Genomic DNA, 23,163 nt, shown 5'->3' on the forward strand with positions numbered 1-23,163 from the left:
CACACCACACGCTAATTCACACCCTACTACATCAACTACAGGCAAGTTCACATCGTACTACGTAACTCCATCCACTACATCACACTACTGCTAATTGAAAAGACGATGCAGAAGGGCGAGAGATTTTGCAAATAGCGGCAGAATGCAAGTAGACTGATAACACTTCATAAACTTTGAAACAAAAACAACAAGAGTCTTAAAGAGTGGCAAAAAAATGATAACACAATTTCGTCAACACAAAATTTCAGTTCAATCACAGCTGAAGTAATTGATGAATTTGTCACTAGTTTCAATTAGTCTGTTTGAATAGTTGTTCTGGTTTTTTGGACATAATGACCTACTGTTTGATGTAGATAAGCTGTTTCAGAACTGGTTTTGCGAAATAATTTTGAAATACACAGGTTCAGTACTGAAGCACTCTGTGTGGTCAGCCCGGGAGGGAAGTAAATTGCATAAGAAGCCTATGATGAAAACATATATTTTTTGCTTATAATTTTTTTCAGGTATGGACAACTTTATATGTCCTTGGCATTTGATCGATGAAGTTTGATTGGTTGTTTTTGTGCAACAATTATTATCAATTTTTCTTCTGATCATAAAACCATATGTTCTTCTGTTCCTTACTTGAAAAATGTTTCTGAGTTCTACATCAGTTCTTGATGCTCGGAGAGCTCTCCTTCAACCGTATAACAATGCGAACTTTTTGATGGCCTTTCTTCTGTCAGCAATTGCTTCCGAAGCGCCAGTATTCTATGTTGAAATGTAATTTATTTCCAACGAAGAGAGAATATTGACAGTGGTAGCTTGTGAAAACCCTCCCAACTCACGTTTGCAGAGACGCATCTCCTGTGCTAGTTTTTTTGGGTGCAGGGAAATTTTTCGCAGACATTGAAGAAAGTCAGGGAGGGTGCGGAGAACCAGGTAAAAATCATTCTCAAACTGTGTCATATCCGATAATTACATCCTTTGTGCTACAGCATGATTTTATCTTAAACTGCCGAAGTTGATAACAACATTTCATTTGGCCAAAAAAGAGAGGAAATAGGATACCATCAAGCTACACGTCCTTTTTCCTCCATTTTTGCACATCTTAGACACAATTCTTTGGATACATTTCAAAGATAAACTCCTATCCTCGGGAAACATGGCCTTTAGCTTGACTCGGTTACAGGATGACCTAAAGTACACATCATTTCAGAATCACTCCTCCTAAATACTCCTCGACGTTGACTCATTAAAGTTTACTTTGCCTGAGTTCAGGGGAGGAAATAGTCGCTCTAGATAAGATAATAAATACAGCACCAACTCTTTAGACGCTGGTTGAATCAATTTAGGTCTGAGAAACTTAAAGACGCCATTTATTTGACAAAGTTAATCGTCCAATTTGACTCGAATTACACTCTCTTCTTACCAAAATCTGCCAAGCACATTTTCATTATCGAATGATCCCAATGGTTCTATTTAACTTCAAAAGCAATTTGTGAATGTTTTGGTCAAATTTCACAAGCATTTTGGTTCAATTTTGTAAATTTCGAGACATGTTTTAGAAACATGGCGAGGTTTAATACCCATCGAACCAGATAGCGTCTCAAATTCAGTCTGGTGCAATTCATTATGTTTTCAGGCGCCCAAAAGTAAATATTATAATCACGCCGACCCAAATTACCCGCTTTCATTGGCCGAGGAAAACGAACAGCAGTAAAACGGGGAAAATGGTCAATTAAAAACAAACTTTGCCTAACTATTTATCGATACCGAATGAGAAATGAGAAATTCAATCTAGGCCAGAACGGTGAAACCTAATTCTTTGCCTCAAACCATATACCCCCCGTCACCCAATAAGCTAACTGCAAGTATTTTTTACCCAAGTTCGCTAGCTTTTGAAATACCCCCTTTCTTTACAGAGCAATATCTGAAATCTGAGCAATTCCGTGCATGTTGAAGAATGTGGCGTAAATAATGTGGCGTCTTGATTTACAAAAGTTTTATCTCTGCCATAACCAACATAACCATTATAACTAGCCAAGTTATAATAAGGCCACCTTCGCAGTTCTCTGCCCTAGCGTTTGCTCAGAGTATAAGAATGAAAACTATCAAAAGGAAGTTGAGATAGTAAAGTTTGCGATTCTGTTCAAAATTCTTGAGCAACCAACTGTTTTACAATTTGGAAACACTTTGACGTAAATATGGAATATAATAGCGCATAGTTGGTTCTAATCGTTCACGGTGATAACACTATTTGACTTTATATAATTCAACTTGTATAAGTATATATGGGTTTGAATTTCGTTCAAAATGGGTTTCGAAATTGGGCATTTTGCCCTGGTTTTGCTCAAAATAGTTCACATATAACCGCAGTATAAACGTGATATATTGCGTACGTTGCAAATTCTGTTATCAATTTCTACTCGCGATATCTTGCAAGGAATAATAGCAAAGCAAACTGTACCAGGTATTCGCCATTCGATCTCCGTACACTTTTGAAACGCATTGCCATTCTGTTCCAAACTGCGCTTTTGATCCCTCGTAGAGAGATATTTCTGCTGGTTAGTTTGTAATAACTGAATAGTTATAAAATAGTAATAAAATGGGTCTGATTGGCTTCGATAAAGGAGATCTCTTCGGATGTTTCACTGACTTCAAAGTCTGTCTCTGCACCTTCCTCATTCCCTGTTACGTCAGAGGTTAGTCACACCTACTCATCCCAATCCCAGTTACTTCAACCACCCCCCTCCCACCCCCCCCCCCCCGCAGTGATTAAAAACCCGTTCATAATAAGCTGTCCGTGTGAGGATGAGCTCTTACTTAACCATAGCTTCAGGTTGACCATAGCCTGACCAATGTTGGCTGCAATAATGGTACCACGTGAAAGTTTCAGACGCAAAAAAAGCGGCCATCGTCACCAAAAAAGAGCAATGATGCTCATAAAAAGAACAGTCTGAAATGTGGGGAATAATAAGAAAAAGGGCAGCTGAGAACAGGCCGCTGTGGCCTAATGCTGTTCCGCTGCGATGACGCAGGAACAAATTATTAGTATTATTATTAATTACTCAGGGCGACGTGCCAGGGAAATTGACCTCTGGTCACACCAATTACGCTAGCTACTCAGGATCTGCATGGCATTTGATGTCATAATAGTAGAGCTGGTCGGTCGCAAAATTAATCAAAATTTTAGACAAAAAGTTTTAAAAATTGAAAATCCATGTTAACTGAGACCAGAATAAATTTCGACTTGGAGAACTTGACAATATTCCTAATTTAATCTGTAGTTATTGAAAAAATGATCTTCAGTAGTTAGTTTGGGAACACACAACCAGTGGTCAAAAAGCACAATAATCAGGTTGTGGTCATTTAAATTCAAACAGTGCCTGGAAACCACTGCTGAAATTGTTTTCAGAAACTTTTTCTTGACTATGTATGAGAAAGATAATTTTTAGGGCGGAAAAATTGAGACGTTTAATAGTCCAGTTTGCTCATGCATAATTTTAGTAGTCATACGAGGTCGTATATGATTTCTATGAACTCTTGGTAGTCATAAAAGGATCATATATGATTACCTGGAAATCATGCAGGGGTCATACAAAAAAATACAGCCTAAAAACTGTATAACTTTCATTTTCTATCGAAGTTGAAAAAATTTCATGGAAATGATACTTAGTCATGTATAACACATAAAACATTGACTGGTGCCACAATTTCTGGCATAATGTAGTTAAAGGGCATATTAATTTATGGTATCGAATTTGCAATCCACATTTGATTTGATTCCTTGTGTGCGCTAAAATTAAAAACTTGCAATTTGAGCAAATTCACAAAAAGAATTTTAGGTTACATTCAAAAAATTTTTAATGTTACCTATAAATGTGTATTTATAAGTTTCAACTGTTTTCGGAGAAAATCAAAACTTTAGTTATATGTTTGGACATGCTCTTTTATTTAGCGCCAAACTCTGCAAATGATATTGTACGTTAGGGTCTTTTGGCGGATCAAAAAGTGATGCCGGGGAATCACATATGTCATGCCTTTCCTAATAAAATTAAACAAAGACATAAATGGTAAACAGAATTATGGAAAATAGATGTATGATTCTTGATAATTATACAAGGATCTTGTATGATTTCTTGATAACCATACAAAAATCATCAATGATTTCTTAGTAGTCATACAGAGATCGTGCTAAGAAATACATTACAATCTTATGACACCATATATTATCCTTGTATAACTACAAAGAAGTGGCGACCTTGAAATTCGTTTGGCAAAAGACCACCTATATAAAGAAAGAGTACAATGAAACTTTAACACTCTATACATCATCAATATTAAAAGATTAGTTGAAAAGACCAGAGCAGAAACACTAAAAGAAAATAATTATCAGATTATTGGAAGCCTCTAAGAGATTGTCCTTCTGTCAGCCAATCGAAGTATCTACTTTCAGGGACTATGAGTGACGTAGAATATATCATCTAATTATTTTCCCACAATACTTATTAGGGATTCAGCTCCTATTATATTGGCTCGGGCTATTTAACAAACTTTGTTAGTTTATTGATTGTTTGATTGTCTAAAACCTGTTTTATTCTGAGAAAAAAGATAGTTGTGTCACAAAAGTAGCAGCTGAAAATTCAGATATCTTGCAATGGAAATATGAAGAGATCAAAAAGACGGGTTGTTTCAAATGAAATAGAAAAAATAATAGTTTAAAACTATATTAATCAAAAAATCTACATCAAATAAAGGTAACCGCAACATTTTTTGAATTTAGTTTGTTTCCTGAAAAAAATATTAAAATAAAATTTTAGGAAGAAATACTCATAAACAACAGCAAGATCCTTCGAATAACTACCACAATTGATAATGCATATAATTTCAAGGAAATATTTTGAGAAAAAAATGTTGAAGAGCTCAAAATATGGAAGCGTTTGCTGCGTTGCATGCCAAAAAAGCCCATAGTTTGCACCACCGGCACATTCAGATAAAAAAAAGTTGTCCTGTTTGATTTATTCTGAGATCACATTATTTTTGCTCTCAAAAAACCAAACTGATTTTTTGTCGCCATATTTCACTTAAAAAGCGCCTATCATACGATGCATTTCAAAATATTAAAACTGATATTGATCAAATTGTTCAAAGTGATTCGATAAAAGCGTTTGTCCGGAATTAAATTGGAAAAAAAACAATGGTTTCCAAAGGCAACCAATTTTGCTGTTCTATCTTGGTATTCTGGAACCATCGTGTTTTTTTCGTTTCAAAAAATCATAAAAATTGAACATAATTGAACAAAATGTAGCAAATCTTGCTGCAATTACAAGTGAATAAAAGATAGTCTAGGAAACAAATGTGCGGAAAAAATGCTTTATCTGCTCAATCTTAAGTTTGAGTTGCTTTTGAAGGATAGAAAACCTGGTTCAATAAATGTCTTTGGCTGAATGGCGCTAGTTAGTATATCTTTAACCGTCGTCATTTCATCAGCAAGTAATTTAGTTGGCTGTAATTCATATGTTTTGGTTCCAAAAAAGTTTTCATATTTATATTATCAGAAGGTTTTTAAATAACTTCATGGACAGCAAAAATTTTGAAATGCCATAGCAGTTGAATACGCTATGTGCACTAGCCGGTTTTCAGAATACATCTAAAGTTTTTGGGTACAGTGTAATAATGTGGGTCGAGCTAAACTCGAGTATCAATTTTGGGTTGAGCTAAATTTGATCAACAATAAATTGATTTGAGATGAACACTTAGTTCCTCCTAAAGTCTTATAATGGACTGTTCAGAATGGTCTTTTCATAAGTTGAGGCCAAAAACTGGGAGGTAGAATTGGGTGTTTCGCCAATTCTTTTGTTGATGATTCCACTTGATGACTCTAAAAAAATTCTCAAAAAGAGAGAGAGAGAGAGAGAGAGAGAGAGAGAGAGCAATTGTTTGTTTGTTTAGGAAAGATCGCTGAGTCAGTGGGAAAGAGCTGTTTGATCCACACTCTGTGTTTCTTCGTTCCCATTCTCAATGTAGTCGACGCCACTTGCATCCGATCAGAGGCAAGTCAATCAGTCACTCCTTTATATAAACTTTTTTATTATTGTTACCTCCCGTACTACATAAATTGGATCTATTCTGTCCCCCCAGCTTAGTGGGTAGAGAACTTTTGCGTCAACTAGGCGCACGTGCTATTTCTGTAAATAGAAACGGGTTATATAACACCACATAACACCACGTATTTTTTAGGTGGGGGTGCATATAGAGCACTCGGGTAAGGGCAAAGAAAATATTTAAACTTACAAGATGGTATCGACTACGATTATTACGAAAACACACAATACTCGAATATTTTCTACAAACTTTCAGTTTTTTCGCAAAACAACAGTTGCAAGGACTTTATAGTTTAATGGATTTCCAAAACCTCAGATTTTCGCAGTATTATTCGGATATTTTGTTTTTTCGTTAAGTTGTACAGCAAAAGAAAAAAGCATTGAAAACTAAATGCAGTATATTTTAATTCTGTAGTGGTGGTGGGGATTCGATTCGCTAGAGCATAATTACAATAGAGTTTAAAAGGATATGAGTTACGATATTATGTGAAGGAATAACTCTCACTTTTTCTCACTATGACTTTTCTAATTACCAAACCTATCTTTCATGTGCTAAAAAAGATTAGGTTCAAAAACTAAATAGGGCAAAGATTGAAAAATGAGAGCAAAATTGTTGGATAGTTTCTCTATTAAAATATTGGGTTTGTGTTCTGAATTTTGACAAAAAATTTACCCTTCTCTCTCTAGGAATTTACCCTTCTCTCTCTGTGATTTGCTAAAAACAGACTTACAATTGATGCCGGAAACTGTTCTTCCCGCTTAGCGGAATGCATATAGATCCGTCGGATCTTTTCTTTTTCGGGCCCCCAGTGTTTTTTATGAGCCCCAGTTACAAATTATATGTCAATATATAGCACGTTACTATGTAAAAAAATAGCACGTGCGTCTTGCGGTCATAAAAGAAATATGCTCACTAACCTGGGGGGAAACAGAATAGATCCGATCAGTCTTAGAGCAGAGAAGAACTAAAAAACTAAAGCTGTTTTTCAGCGTCTTGAATCACTACTATTTTTGTCCAAGCTACTACTTTTCTCCTAGCTATAATTTCGATGGCAAGTATTTCAGTTGATTCAACACTTTTTGTGATTATGAAATATGTGATTGGCTACGAATTAATTCTTAGATCAATCGTGGAGCCCACTAATGCTCGTCTTTATCCATCAGGAGGAGATAGTTTCAGACACGGCCTGGATAGTCTGTTTATCCATCACTATATCTTCGTAATAACAGTGGCAGTGAATCAGTCGCCATTGCGTAGGCAATACTGTATTAATTACCCAACCTATAAATAGCAGTATTGCCTACAAATAAAGTAATCCTTTGATCCAATGAATTAAGCATGGCAACTCGCTTTTAAAATTCCCTTCAATTTATACTAGACTTAAATAATTACGATACTTCTGTGGCGCCGTTAATTCGGCGGCAAAAATCCAATTAGCAATAAAACAAAAGCAAAGTTTAAAGAATTGGACGGTTTTTTGTTTCCCTATTGAAAAAATTCAGGGGGTAACAGGAAGTTAACGGCAAGTTGATCTGATCAACTCCAGGAGAAGAGGATCACATGTTGGGAAAAAAGTAAAAACTGAGGAATCAAAATAAGGACCAAAACATAAAACGAACTATTGTTGTGAAACAAATGACTTCTTCTGATTTCAAGCAATAAAATAGTCATTTCTTCATAATCGTCAGAAAGTTTTGACTGATTTCAGCGACCACGAAATTGCTTTTAGAAGGCTCTTCTTTGAAAAATTTTTCGCTTAAGATACCAGCAAATTCAAAAAAAAATTAAAAAAAAACAACTCACAACGCTATATATTACAACGACAGAAATTGCTCTTTAAAATGCCAAAGCACTTATAATGTTAAGATTTTTTAACTTCTTAAAACCCGCAAAGATGGTTAATGAACAAGGTTGCGTGATTTTGAGAAGTCATATCGAAGTTCTTCTAAATTACTTGACGTGCTAAGTGAGATCAAGCAGACACGTAGTATGACACGTAAAATAATATAAGTCATATAGAAGCAGCGGTACTCAAGCTGTAAAAATGTAAAAGCTTGGTGTTTATCCTATCCGAAGTAAATAGAAAATTATCAAATTGCACACAAAGTTACATGCTTATGCCAATACTGCAAAAAAATTATTCTTCATTACGAACTATAAAATTAACAAAAATGCTGTACTCTAAGATGTAATTTTATTTTTGATTTGTTATGAAACTCAAAACCGTTTTCAAAAATATAAGATTAAAGATATTAATTTTTTGCAAGATCATAAGAAAACGGAATTTTGATAGCTCCTATGGAACGTGCATAGCTATACTGCTTGAGTTGAAGTTCAGTCAATAAGGGCTCGTAGGCGCCGTTTTAATTCTCGAAATTTATCAAGATTGAAGAAAAAGGGATGTACAAGGGACGTGACTCTGCTTCCAGTACTGAGAACTTCCGTATCCGAGTAGGCCAGTACTGAACTAAGTGAATTTAGAGAACCCAGGAGAACTTAGAAGAATATTCAAGCGGTAATTAACGGAGGGGTCCCAAATTATCAAATTAATATCGAATCATTTGGTAAAAACTAACGGGAAGCAGCATATGTCATATAAAAAGTTTAAAAGCGCTAACTTGGGGATCCATAACTATAAATTTACTTTCACTCATAACATCAGAATTTGTAGGAAATAAACAGATCACCATAGAATTTGTCATACAGATTAGGTCTCGAAATTTCATCCAATCACCAGGGGCGAAATTTGTTGTGATTTCACCCATTGGTCCTCTTAATAAGTTAAAACGTAAACCCTAGTCATCTCTTTGCATGCCCTCTTCTCAGGCTTCCCAAGTCCTTGGGAGTATCAAGATTTAAGTTCCAGCGATTAAATACAACTTTGACAAAAATTTTGGCATAAAATTAGAGCTTAGAGAACCCAGGGTACGATTTCATTGGTTAATTGTTGTTTGAGGCAGAAAGCTTACTTTGAACAATTAAACTTAGACTTAAAGAAGTGAAAGTCCTTTTTTTTGCCCTAAACTTAGTGTCCTATATGACACCAAGTTGAGGACACAGAAATTAGACTTTCGCTTTTTGAGTCTTTTCTTTCACTTATCTGCAAAGTTTTACTCTTCAAATCAATTTCTAGCGGAATTAAACATTCTCGTACCCTTTGGTTCTCAAAATACGTTTGAAAAAAATCTTATTCCCCCTTCGGGTCTCGTGTCCGGGCAATAAGTCCCTCGGGCGACTAAAATTTTGTTCTAACATATATATATTAACACTGAAGATTTTTATGTTTCAGGCGATAGGTGAGAACATAATACTCTCATTGCTGCTAATTCTCTTCTGCTTCCCACTAGCAACCTGTCAGGAGGCGAGAGTTAAGAATGCAGACTTAATGGCCGCGCCCATGGAAGAACAAGCGATGGACAGGGCTTAACTCATTCATACATGCATAAATACAAGAGAAACCTCAAACTCATATTCGTCTCATTCGGTCACTAATTGAGACAAAGTATTACTGAACAACCTCAAAACTAGAGAAAGTCTAGATTCAATTTAAAGATAGTGTGATAAATTTTGGAATGGTTTGTAGTATTACTTCAAGGTCAATTCTTGTTGGTCTTATTAATCAATCATTAAAAAAGCTAATTTATTAACTCAAAATGAAAATTTTCGATTTTTGGAAGTTATTTGGGACATAATTTGCAAATAACCCGTTGTTGCGATGAAGCAGGTTTTAGTTATCGGTAATCGCAGGAAAACTAATTGATCAAACCTCTTTCGACCCATCCAGTTACATCGAACACAGATACAAAAGTGTTATACTGTGAAAAAGCAACTTTTCTACTGAGGAACAAATCTTTGAAATACTTTCATGAAAATCTGAAAATCCCAGGTTGACCAAATCTGGAAAACTTAATAAAGTCTTACTACTTAGAAAAAAACGTACTAAGTCTTGTCAAGTTTACTACGGCACCGTACAACGGCCGTGCTGAAGTACCGTGCTAAGGCCTTATCAAAATAAAATAGGTGCCGTAGTAAGATCGTACCAAATTTAATATGGTGCCGTAATACGGCCGTATCAAGATTAATAAGGTGCCTTTATATTTGAAATACACTGAACACTGTCGGAAAACTCTCTAGTCATGTTAGAAACTGGCTGCTCAGAGTATTCCAGTATAATTTGTGAGGTTTTTTCCACCTTTCTCAATCCAGTCTTGAGAACGGCAGTGGTGGTGTTACTGAAATTAACTATAGGAGTACTGATATAGCACGGTAACAACCGTGCTCGTACAGTTCTCCAAAACAAACAAAACCATACACCAAATAGAAAAATAAGACAAATCAACTTTAAATATATACGATACTGCCGAAGATAGATTTTCAATGAATCTGGTGTCTACATCTCTGAATTATCTTCAATGGAAACAGAGGCAAAATATTTATTGAAGCATTCTGATTTCCTTGAAGCCATTGACATTGCGGTTTTTGAACTTCAATCGGTCAATCTTTATATTTAATGTCGATTTTAGGATGACTAAGTTGCTTTTTCCTTGAGTTACTTAGAAACTAACTTGAGCTCCTTAGAAAATTATGTACATCCAGAAAACCTTATCTACGAAGATTTCAAAAATTCGTACGGTCCTATAAATTTCAAACCGTTTTGAGGTAAAGGCTTATGACCGTTGGTCGTTTTATCAAAACAATTTAAAAGCCATAAAAATACCTTACGAAACTTGATACAGCCTTATAAGGTGCCGTACCAAGTTTTCCTTTTTCAGAGGTATGCAAAGTTGTAGCCAGTACAAAAATGTAATGATAGTATGATCTATATGAAATAAACGATTCATTTGAAATCTATTTTAAAGTAAAGCTTAGAAGTCAGACTTTAGAAGTTGCTAATTACATCATCTGGCTATGTTGCCGTATAAAACTTATTAGGTCCTTGTTCGTCACCGTAAAAAGTTTTGTAAGTTCTCTACGGGACCGTATAAGTCTTAGTCAGTTCTCAAAGTGTGGTCTAAGGTAGTCTACCTGAGATGATCCCAAACATGAGATCAGATTTCAAATAAAAGCAAAAAAAAATAGCACAACTGTTCACGCTAACACCCTGAAGAATAAGTTGTCTTAGGTTCATTGTTCAGTCTTCAAATGTATTTGAGATGAGTTTTCCATCATTTGCCTCAAGTTCAAACTTAGTTTCAGTGATAAGCTTTGACTTCAACTGATTTTCTTAATTTGAATTCAGTAAATCAAATTTTAAAGAATTTTTTCAAAGGCAAACCAATGACAAATAAACGAAAGACTTCAAAAGAATAGAGGGCTTGAATCAACGAATAAACTTAGACTAACATTCACACTAAGAAATGCCCACGGTTTCATTTAAAAATGTAAGCGAATATCAATGAAATAGTGTTAGGCTGGACAATGTTATGAGCAAATGGAAAAGTTATGAACAATAATTAAATGTAAAGATTACTGAATTATGAAGCCAAGAACAAATCTTTTAATACTTCCGAATCACATTAGTGTATATGGCGACAAATGGACACTTATTTAAAAACGAAAAATATATTTTTAATTTTACCGGAATATTGACATTGATTTCATCTGACTTGTGCCCGCGTCGAGGTGTCAACGCTAATAAAATGTAAGAAATGCCGTGAGTTCGGTTAAAAAAAATGTAAGAATTGCGACTTTTAGCGTAGAATGCAGTGAATTCGGTAAACAAAATTCACTGCTAAATACTTCATATCTTACGTCAATTCACCTGTGTAAATTACTGTATTATTTTTGCGGTCAATTTTTTGGCTGATTTCCGGTTTTCAGTGATGAAATGCTTATTTTCACCGCTTCCCGTCAGTAGCGGTGAATTAAGTTTTTTTTCACCGATGAAAATAAAAATTTCACCTTTAAAAACCGCAAATTTTTCATAGTTTCAATGCATTGGTTTTCCAAAACCTTTATTCAATCTCATTTCACAAGAAACATTAAAATATACAGTGAGAAATGTTGGAGCGCAATAAGATCTTGTTGATATGCAGGAGTTTAGAGGTTTTAACCCGTGTTTTAACGGCAGATTCTTTTTGCAAGAAATCCAGAGATAGCGGTGAAAATAAAATTTTCGAAGCTAAAAACCTCAATTCTTACAAAAACTCACCGCTAAAAACCGCAGATCTTACAAAAATTTACAGCTAAAAATCACTAATCTTACAATATTTCAACGCTCTCATCTCATTATTGCTAAAAGATGTGGACGCTTCGCGGTGAAAAATATTTCTTTCATCGCTCTTTGCAATATTTTTCGACAAATCCTTGACCGGCTGAGACTGGATTTTTTGTATAAAATCACGAATACACAAATTTGATCGAGGAAATTGTCTTGGTGTAATAATGTTCTGAGGATATTATTGAAGGATGTGTAAAATTTGTTTCTCATATTGGCTTGTATTGATTTCTGCGGATAGTATTTTTTCACTCTGCAAGTGTCTTATATTATGACACTTTTTGCTCCAGCAGAACGTAATTCTGACTAACTTAGTTGCTTTTCCACCGTGAGTAAAAAATTATGTATTATTCCGTTCAAAAAGCCGCACAATGATGCAGACGGCTTTGCATTGGGGCGTTTGATGAGAGCATTCTCGTGGAAGCAAGTTAATAATTGATTACGCAGGAAGAACTTTTTGTTGATGAAAAAGAATTTACTACGCAACTTATTTGTCTTTGTTTTTTCAACTGGTCTTAGGAGCAGGGCAATTAACCTCAATACGAAACTTGCTAAAAGAAAAAATGTAGGCTAAATCTCAGTAACAACTAATCTCCAGTTCTATGTTTTTGGTTGGGCCAACTAGATTTTCAAACAAAAAATGTAGAATTCAATTGTCCTTCCAACCGCCTATGTAGCAAAAACATATTTTCAGCATTTCAAAAGAAAAATTTTAAGACTATTGGATTCTTTGTTTTTTGGTAACTATACGCTGGAATCATTGGACAAAGAGTCCATACTTAAATCATCTCTAACTGCTTTATTTGCAACAAGCTCCACGGGGGCAAAAGGGGTAAGAGGGTAAAATAAGTGTAAATTCACCGAAGAAATAGTATTTCCAATTCCAGGTAAAATTCATAAACCCAATATTAAAATTGATAAAAATGCGCATCCCCTTTGCCTAAACCGGCAGAAGAAAAATTCTAAACAAGAGGTATCTAATGAGCAAAAACAAGAGCGAGATCGAAGACAGGGAGGACGAAGACGCCGTAAGCCGTTTTCACTTTAATTACTGTGTTGTTTCCATCTTTTTAAGGGATCACTTCTTCCACTCTTGCCAGAGGGCAAAAATTACTCGGGGTGGAGTCTATGGAAAACCACAACACATCATTGACCTTAATCAAACTAGGACCGTTACTTTTGGTGCATTATGGCCTTTTTTTCGTGTTCGGGAGGTAACCCCGGATAAGTCTTCTACAAATGTGATTGAGGGATTGTTGAACTTACTTCCAAAAGTTCACTTTGGCCGGATTATTTTACAGGAAGACAACAGGTCAAAGGGATTTGAAAGAATGCGTTCAAGAAATTGCTTTTTTTTCAGATCCGGGCAGGTCACCAAAAGAACAGCTTGTGGTGTTAACAGACAAGTGAAGATGAAGCCATACTGTTTTTTGATCTTATCTTTTTCCTCTTTAACATGAAAGAAGCTAAAAACGAATAATCTGCAGGTGGCAAAGAAAACCTTTTTTCTGGCAGCCAGGAAGCGATGACTCGATTTTTGGAGGTTTGAAACGACGATAAAAAATCATTTGTACCTAATGCATTAAAGTACAAATGATTACGTACCAATTACATACCAATTACGTAACGCCTTTGCTCTACAAATACTTTAGTTGCTTCAGTTCTCTGATTTACACAGAAACGATGAGCAATTTTAAGATGAAAACTGCAATTATGGTGTTTGGCTTGAAATAATTTGGGCTCCATAGCAACTCGAGTTCACTGGGGGCAAAAGCTATCATTCGACAGGCGCTTAATTTCCAGTTGTTATCGGGTTATCCAGTATTGAGTTTTTATTGAATACAAATGACAGTATTAACGTTAACAAGCGCATAATATTGAAGTGAACAGTTAAACAATAAAAAGTAAAGGTTTGTCAAAATTTTCTCAAAAAAAGTTTCTAAGACTGAAGGCAAAACTTTTCGAACTCTTTAACACAAGCACACATAGATGGTAGAGTGCCAAAACATTGATATCATAGCTTTAAATACCAGTAGCACCCAAACGCAAAAACAATGCACCGAATAAGAGAATATTGATTTTCACTAAATGATGAGATATCATAATCGATTTAGAATGATTTTTACATCCTGTACCTGCCCTCAAAAAACCTTCACTAAGATTGGGATAAAGTCAGTTAACTTTAACAAATTCAATTGAACTACGGAAAGATTTTTTCGAGAGTGAGTAAAGTCATATTGAGAGTTAAAGTAAGTCATTTATGACCAAAAATTTTTCACACGAATGAGCAAAAAATTTCAAAACAGAGTTTAAAAGAATTACTCCGCACACAAAACTTTGTTTATTTTAATAAATGCATAATAAAGAAAAAAGATTGGATGTAGGCTTGAGGTCACTAGTTGCAACAAAACGAGACAATGTAGATGGGGTGTTGAACTGTTGTGATAACGGTCTTTTGCACTTGTTGAGATTATCGGGTGACTGGATTTTGCCTTGTTAGATGGGTTGAGGTACGGAAAGAGACAGGAGATTGATAAAGGTGGGAGAGAATGCTGTATGTGGGGGAAGACGTCCTATTTGGTTATTTATTATCGAATTCGATGGCGCTCAAGTTTCTCAAATTGACTTTTTAACCATGAATATTTCAAGTAATTAAAATCTTAAAAATATAATGAATGGATTGTTTTTAAGTCAAATTTCGGTCATGAACAGATAGATATGTTTTGACTAAAAACTGCGTGAAACCAAATACTCTTCTTTGAGCTGTGGAATCAATGAGATATTAAAATTCTTGAGACATTTTCACCTTGTATGTTAGAGAGTTTACTAACTACTGTATATTGTAAACAGGCTAAGTATTTTTATTGCTAATAGATGTAACACCTTCAAGCACAGAAGTTAACACTAGTGAACAAAGAAGTCAAGGTTCGAGTCATCAATAGATATGCTTTAACTGATGAAAACATAGCCTAAAATCAAAAATAAAAGACTATTTTAATTTAATAAAAAGAGTCATCAATAGATATGCTTCAACTAATGAAAACATAGCCCGAGTTCCGGAAACGACCCGAAGACGTCTTTGCCAAAAAACTGCCTTTAAAGTACCTAGTTTCTGACAGCAGCGAGCATCAAAGAAGTAAAATCAAAAATAAAAGACTATTTTAATTTAATAAAAAGATTTACTAAAAAGTAATTTAAACCAAAAAAATACGTAAAAAATACGTTCTCAATTTGTACAATTACAAATAAAGGAAAACAAAATTTTAAGCAATCGAGAAAATTCCATTGCTCACACAAATTTATGTACTCCAAAATTAACACAAAACATCACTGATTTTGAAATAAAGAGAACAACTGTAAGAATGTCAGAATAATTTTAACTTATCATTGTCAAAATTCAAAGAAAAAGAATTGCTTGGTAACAAAGAACCTGTACTTAGTTTATAATAGAAACTGCCCAATGGTATTGAATTTAAATTCGGTAACAAGTAAAATCAAAAACAAAGTAAAACATAAAAATGGGCCAAAAATGGCAAAGTTAACCGGAGAATTAGTTGAGAAACTTCAAATTAGCGTAAAACTCTCTTTAATTACCACAAACCTTTGAAACGCCATCAAAATAACCTGAAAATTATAAATTTAGTCTAAAACAACCTTTACGACCGCATAGAAAATTCCAAACATACCCCGCAGATTGCCGGAAATAAGCTGCCATGGATTCCCATAACCGCATAACCGCCATTGACTCTCATAATTTGGATTTTAAGAGCCGAAAAGAATGGAAAAAACTGATTGATGAAAGCAAAACAGTTTTAAAGTAAGAACTAATTTGATTTCATTTCATTTTTAGACAAACTCCTGCTCCTTAATGAGAAGATAAGGAGAGAGGATAAAAATGCTATTATCAATACCAATAAACATTACAGATGGTAAAAATGACTTATAAGAACAAAGTTCAAGCAGCGCGCAACTAAAACGGGGGTTTATAGCTTTATACCGTTTCTAATTTTGATTGCGTTTTTTATACGGATTCTGTTCCTTTTGCGTTGAATTGCTGAGCACCTGCTGCTTAAAATCAAATGATTGAACAATGCAACCAGCATAGAGAAGTCAAAAAGTTCTCATGCAAAATGTCAAAAAGCTGGGAAAGAAATTTGTATTCAACGAAGTAAAAATATTTTAAAAACGGCAATAATAGCCAGCTGAGAAGATGACTGCGGCTTTTAAAATTAAAAAAATCTGCAGGTGAACAAAAGAAAGTTGCTCGGTCTCGCTCTGTTTCAAAAGAAAGCAGTAACAAAAAAACCACTCTCTATTTTCTCCGCTCTTCGAATTTGTTCACGAGGGAAAAAATATTTAAATTTTATATACTACCTGAACTTACTGTTTCCTTGTTCGCTCGCTTATCAAAAGCAAAAGCCTCGAAGATGTCTTCACCCAAAAAGCAGCCTGTCGATTATCTAGTTTCTGATAGCAGTGAGCATAAAAGAAGAGAAAAGACTATTTTAATTGAACCAAAAAATAAATTTAAATAGAAATCATTTCAACAAAAAAAACAAAATTTGAATTAATTGTTCTTCGTGTACAAGTACAAATAAAAAAGGAAAATAACATTTCAAGTAATCAAGAAAATTCATTGCTCACTCAAATTCCGACAAGACAAAGCAAGCACAAGTGCATCTCTAATTTCGAAATGAACCAAAGAATAGCTTGGTACCAAAAAATCTTCATTTAGTTTCTGTTCATTTACAAGCTTCTGATCAGTTATAAATAAAAGCAATAAAATGCAGTAATGGTCTAAAATCACTTCCAACCGGGAATTAGTTGAGAAAACATTCAAATTAAATGAAACTTCAATTTAGTTGCCATGAACATTTGAAACGCTATCAAAATAACCGGAAAATCATAATTTAAGTCTTAAATAATCATTTGGACTACATATAATTTTCAAAAAACAAGAAAACAGCTGGAAAAAGCACTTGAACAAAAATTTGCCGTCTTAAAGAATAATTTTTTACAACTACATTTCTCTCTCTGTTTCAAAAGAAGGCATGAACAAACGAACCACTCTCTTGTTTCTCCAATCTTCGAATTTGTTCTCTAAAACAACTTTTTCAAACTTTAATCACTCCTTGAACTTCCGGTTTTCTGGCTCTCTCAATTATCAAAAAAAACAGAAAACAATAAAGCCACTTCGAGGCTTAAAAAACTGTGTGAAACCAATACTCTTTTTTGAGTACCAAAAAACCAAAATTTCTCAAAATATACCGCTCGATGGTGACAATTTACGAACAACCCATTGCACTCTGAATGCATCTCTGCTCAATAGTTTCCGTGGATTTCATTCTTAGAGACTGTTAAGACTTTATGATAATAGCTCAGTGATTTAACATCTTCTATCTCGTTTCTCAAGGCTAGCATTGGCAAAAACTTCGTGTTTAGACAGAAATCTATCAGAGGAGAAATCGCATAAAATGAGCATCAATACTAATATAATTGTTGCAAACTCCATTTGGAAGCAAAAAAATGCTAAGAACAAAATCAGTGATAAACTGTTAATTCTGTGATTGAACTGATATAAAGTATAGATTTCAGCAACAAGGACATCTGCAAATGCCTAAATTTGATATCAATTTAGCACGCAACGGTATTTTATGTATTTTTTAATCCTAGAACTAACATATCCCCACTGATCAAAAAACTGAATCTATTTTCTGGAAGCATTTTGTCGGGGAGATATTTTTTCCATGTAATTTAGCTCAGCTTTATTCGATTAGCTTTCGTGACTTTTTCAGTAATTTAATATCTTGAAAGATAAGGTACCGTGATCTGTTTAAGCAACTGAAGCTGTGAAAACACAAATATGGGTGAAAAGAGAACGCACGCTTTCCCTAGAAGTTTTTTGTTACCGAAACTAGCGGCTAAAGTATAGGTTGGTTTCTGTAGAATTTTTTATTTTGTCGTTAGAAGGCTTCTAGCTGAGGACTGGCTAGCGCCCAAAACTCTATCGATTTCAAAAGGTTTATTCGGTGGGTCGTCTATTTGCTGAAACTGATGTCTTTTGTCCTCAGTTGCAATCGGCCGCCGTTCAAAAGTTCCGTTGATTAAATAAATTAACAGTCGAAAGTAAGTAATCAAGCCAAAGTAACAATAACCGGCAAGAAATGTTCTCAACTGCAATTAATTAATCAATCGAAAATGTAGATACATAAACTCAAAAAGTATTTACACTATATAATGGTTGCACACTTCTAGAATGAACTTTCACCAAATCAATTCCCAGCTTCTGAAAAGTATTTTCCGTTTCTCAAAAGTGTTCCTAACTATTTCAGTCCTATTTTTAAAGTTATCTCAAAATCTGCGTTTCCGTCTTAACAAAATCTAAAAGTCAAATTTGTTGATTGCAAATTGTCTCACAGTCCAACTGGTCTTGACAAAAATTAATCAGGCTCAAACTTACTTTTAAATTTTTCTTCTCTATCTAGAACCAACTGTTCTGTATCCTCTCTCTTCGTTCTCTCTATCTAGAACCAACTGTTCTGTATCCTCTCTCTTCGTTCTCTCTGCTCGCGGTTTTCGCTTTCTACCCTCAATAATTTAGATGCAACGCCTTCTGCCACGTGGCATTAGAAATCGTTACCTGTGTGAGCTACTGTCACTACACCTCTTTGTTCTACTACTCGCTCTCTTTGGGGATGGTTGATTGCTAGCTGCATTGATTTCTTTACTTTCGCTCTTTTGGAACGCTGTTCCGAAGATGAACTCAACTCTCATTGGTCAACGAAACAAGTCACGCTGCACTACCCCTACCTATATCACGAGTTATGCAAATTCGCTCACGCAAATACCAATCCGCCTACTAAATACCAAACGTCAAATGCTTTGCATAATATTAGCTCCTCCCTATTGTACTGAAGAAACGAATCACTTGACTTTTGAACCAATAAAAACCAATGGTCGAAAATACTCCCCTACCATATACCAAATTCATCAAAAGTAATCTGACAGAGCACACAAATAATCAAGGTCGTCATGCTACGATCACCATTTGCAAGATTAAATGATTTTTAGGCCCACGAAATATTTGCGCATGTTGCAATTTAACCCGTACGTTTCGGAAATTTCCCTAACGTCCCCTGAATGTTCCGAAGTCTTCCGTTCCAATGTACCAACCATACCGTTTCAAAAATGATAATCGTCTTTCTGCTAACAGAGATTTTCTAGTTGGGTTAAATGGCGACATATTTTTCATTGGGCCAAACGTCAATTATATACTTTTATCAAAACAAAAACATCTATAGTTGCCCTTTGTCTATCTTCAAAACTGCTTAAAATGTCAAACCGTAAAATATTTCTAACAGTAGTCTGAATTTCCGCCAGGACCCTAATTTCGACATGAATCCCTCCTGAAACCTCGCCTGTCCATTTCAAAATAGAGTGGGTAACTTAGAGTCTCTTTTTTCATTGTTTGTTATCTTCTGCATGCTTGAAAATACCCATGGAAGAGTTCATTTGTGAGATCTGAGTAATCCAAAATTTATGTCGAAATAAGGTGTGGGGGTTGACTTAGCCCATAATTTCAACATTATAATCTTTAATATTGTATTTCCCTTCGTTCCTACAATTTCGGGCAAATTTTTGTTGTTTCAGGAGTCATAGTGCTTCTTTGTGTTATTTTCCAAATTTCGCTATAGCGCAATGCATGTTGTAGACGGAGTCTGCAAACAATCCTCAATTAATTTTGCTATCCAACATAAACTGTATGTGCTATTTACAAAGTACAATTTGCCGACAAAACTATTAAAACTTATTAACTTCCGCGTTCTCGGGTTTTCCCAGGAAAAAACGTTTATTGACACCATTCTGGGATTTAAGATCTACTCCAATCAGAAGGACATACTGCCTCGGGCTCTAATCCCGATTTTGGTTAATTTTCAATGAATAGTTTAGAAGTTTCATGAGTTAAGCGTTTTCCCAGTTTTCCTGGGATAGGGACCCGGGAAAGACGATTTAAGCCTGTTTATGTTTCATTTGTAATTAGGGTACTTAGGGTTGCAAGTCCTGTGATTTCTAAGAGATAACAGTGACGCTAAGTATGACTTCCTCCTACTTCGATCTAACTCACTTTGGGCGCTAATATCTCGGGTTCAAACTCTCATATCGAAAAATACCCCCTGATAAGGTCCTATTGAAATCATCATTTTTATCCGCTCCCAGATTTTCATGTCGGTTGGACTTTCTCCTCGGAAACGGGGGGTGCTGAGCGAATTCGGTTAATTCTGCATTTTGTGAAAAATGTTCTGAGTTCTCAGTCAAATTTATCAAACTCGATACTAGCTCTCATTCATTCTTCTTTGCTACCATTCTTTATACCACACTTTTAAAGCAGCTTGTTTTTGATTCACTTTTTGTATACCAAACTTTGTTCTTTTCTTTTTATCTGAACATTGTTTTCTTTTCATTATTCATTTGGTTCCTTTTCGTTTATCCATGGACCCAATTGAATACAATCAAATTTTGGAATACCATCTTAATAAGACCATTCCTAATACGTGTATGGACAATTTATCCCGGAACGCTTTCGTTCGTAAGTCGAAACGCTATCATTTTTTGATGGCGTTCTTCAAAAGAACGGAAGAACTGTTGTTTCTGCCTTAGCGGCATGGGAAACTTTAAAACATATTCACGATGTAATTCTTGACCATAAAGGAGCGGGATAAGCATTAGAAAGTTTTGCCGCTGAACGTTACGATATTTACAAGTTGCGGGATATATGCCGCTCTCTTACTTCGTTTTGTACTGTATGCGCCTATCGACGTCTTGTTACTATCGAGGGTAAGCGAATGGTGCAAATAAGTGAGAAGCGGATAACAATTTGTGGGGCATTAGGTTTGGAGCCTAAGGAGAAGCTTCCTTTTAATGTCAGAGATGCTCCTTCAATAGATCTGCCGAAGGAACTGATCGACGTGAAAGATTGCGCGACTAACCGTTATAATTGTTTCCTTGCCTGCATTAGTACACGACTTACAGGGTCAATCAATAACTCTGAAGCACTCGTTGTCGCGTTGGAGGTAGCTCGGGAGAGTTGCCTTAAGAAGTGGTACGACAGTTACTACTTTCCGCGTATAGATCTTAATCAGAGCCTGAAAGAACGCGGCATCCAAACTATCGACTTGTTTGCTCTGGCTAATATCATGGGAGTGCATATTATTGAGTACGATGCAGACAATGGGATTTGGGGTTATTATGCGGGCAATAGCCGGGGGAGCGAAAATGGCGCAATTTATACTTGGTTCGAAACGCGCAAGGATAACGAGGCTCAATCTATGCTTGTCGTGGGTGCCTTGAATAAACCTAAGGAACCAAAATCCAAGAGTCGTCGCTATTGAGGCTACCCGGATTTCGTGACCGTAAGTGTAATTAGCCCTACTTAGACTTTTTGCCGTTTCTTAACAAAGGGGTCGTCTTTTTGTCTATTAGCTTTGAATAGATCTTGTTGATTAGTCGAAGTTGCTTTTGTTCATTGTTAATTAGAGTTCGATTAGTTGCATTGATAAACCATAATTACTTCTAGCTTGTGCTGTGGTAAAACGCAATTTAATTAACAAAAACGTTGTTCATACCAAGCGCTTTCATATCTTTATAAGTATTTTTGTTTAGCTTGGTCATTTGATTGATTTGCGAAATTATATATTCTACAGTTTCTCAACGAATCACAAAAAGGTTTCTAACGCTCTATTTTATAAGAGGACAAGATGCGACCCCGGTCTCAATGACATCCAAATATTTTGCAACCTTCACTCAGCTGTCAGCTGTGACAAGCGTGCATGGTAGATGACTCAGACAGTAAGAGACCCGTAAAACACAATTGACCCAATATTTCCTTAAAATCACAATTCAGTTGTCAGGCTCCATTACAGGCTGCAAATGAGTCGAGAACACAGTTGTAGAATAATCTCCATCTATTGTCAGCCCAATTAGAGTTTACAGCATTCTTGAACACACTCGACTAACCCAAAGAGAGGGAAGCAAGCTCTTTCAAAGGTGTCACCCACTTAGGATGTGTATTGTCTTCCGTTTTATCAATTAATTTTTTATCCAACCCAATGAATGGAAAAATAAAAGTTTGGTATACGATTTGAAAACATTGGAGAACTTAAGAAAGCTGTAGAAATATCAATTCATCCACATTTATCAATTCAATCCCACAAACATCAAACACAGAAACCGACTAAAGTCGGATTGCTAAACGACAGGGGGGGCTCGATTTATTTTCAGCCTGGTTCAGCGGGGCTGAGTTCATAGAGCTTACTTCAGGACTTTCGGATACTACAAAAAATTAAGAGAAAAATGTAACCATTTCAGGTGTGCTTTTGTTTAGACCCTAAGTGCTAAAGTTCCGCAATTTATTATAAGTTTTCAGCAACTTGACATCTGAATCAGGCAACTTAGCTCATAAAAATATTAAGAAGTCAAACTTGATAAACACTGGAAAATCAGCGAGGCAAAAATATTCTCGAATAAAAAGTGCTCAATCAAAAATTTTTTATGAAACAAAATATCAATTGCTCTCTAGCAAAAAACTCAAGAAAAACTGAAGCCCTTTTCAGGTCCTAAACATACCCAGCAGATTGTCTCTCATTGCGACAATTGAGAATGAAGATGATTGACTCTCATTGCGACAATTGAGAATGAAACAAAAAACACTGTTATGTAAGAAACGTCAAAACTTACCGCTATTTCGTTCAGATTTTGAAAATAGGCACACTACTGTTTCTTTATATATGATTAATTATCAACACCAATAGGCATTTGAACTGTTTACAATGACTATTTAAAATAAACTTCAAGCACCGGGC

The 23,163-nt window shown here is 35.3% G+C and overlaps 1 protein-coding gene across 1 annotated transcript; it reads left to right on the forward strand.

Moving 5' to 3' along the window:
* The first annotated feature begins 2,394 nt into the window (after positions 1–2,394).
* On the forward strand, positions 2,395–9,747 carry LOC142354666 (uncharacterized). The gene is made up of 3 exons (XM_075407020.1): positions 2,395–2,684; positions 5,935–6,035; positions 9,377–9,747. The coding sequence occupies exons 1-3, from the start codon at positions 2,588–2,590 to the stop codon at positions 9,512–9,514; spliced, it is 336 nt and encodes a 111-aa protein (XP_075263135.1). The 5' UTR covers positions 2,395–2,587; the 3' UTR covers positions 9,515–9,747.
* The last annotated feature ends 13,416 nt before the right edge of the window (positions 9,748–23,163 follow it).

Source organism: Convolutriloba macropyga, chromosome 15 (genome assembly GCF_964194025.1).
Source record: "Convolutriloba macropyga chromosome 15, txConMacr16.3, whole genome shotgun sequence".
NCBI classification, from domain to species: Eukaryota; Metazoa; Xenacoelomorpha; order Acoela; family Convolutidae; genus Convolutriloba; species Convolutriloba macropyga.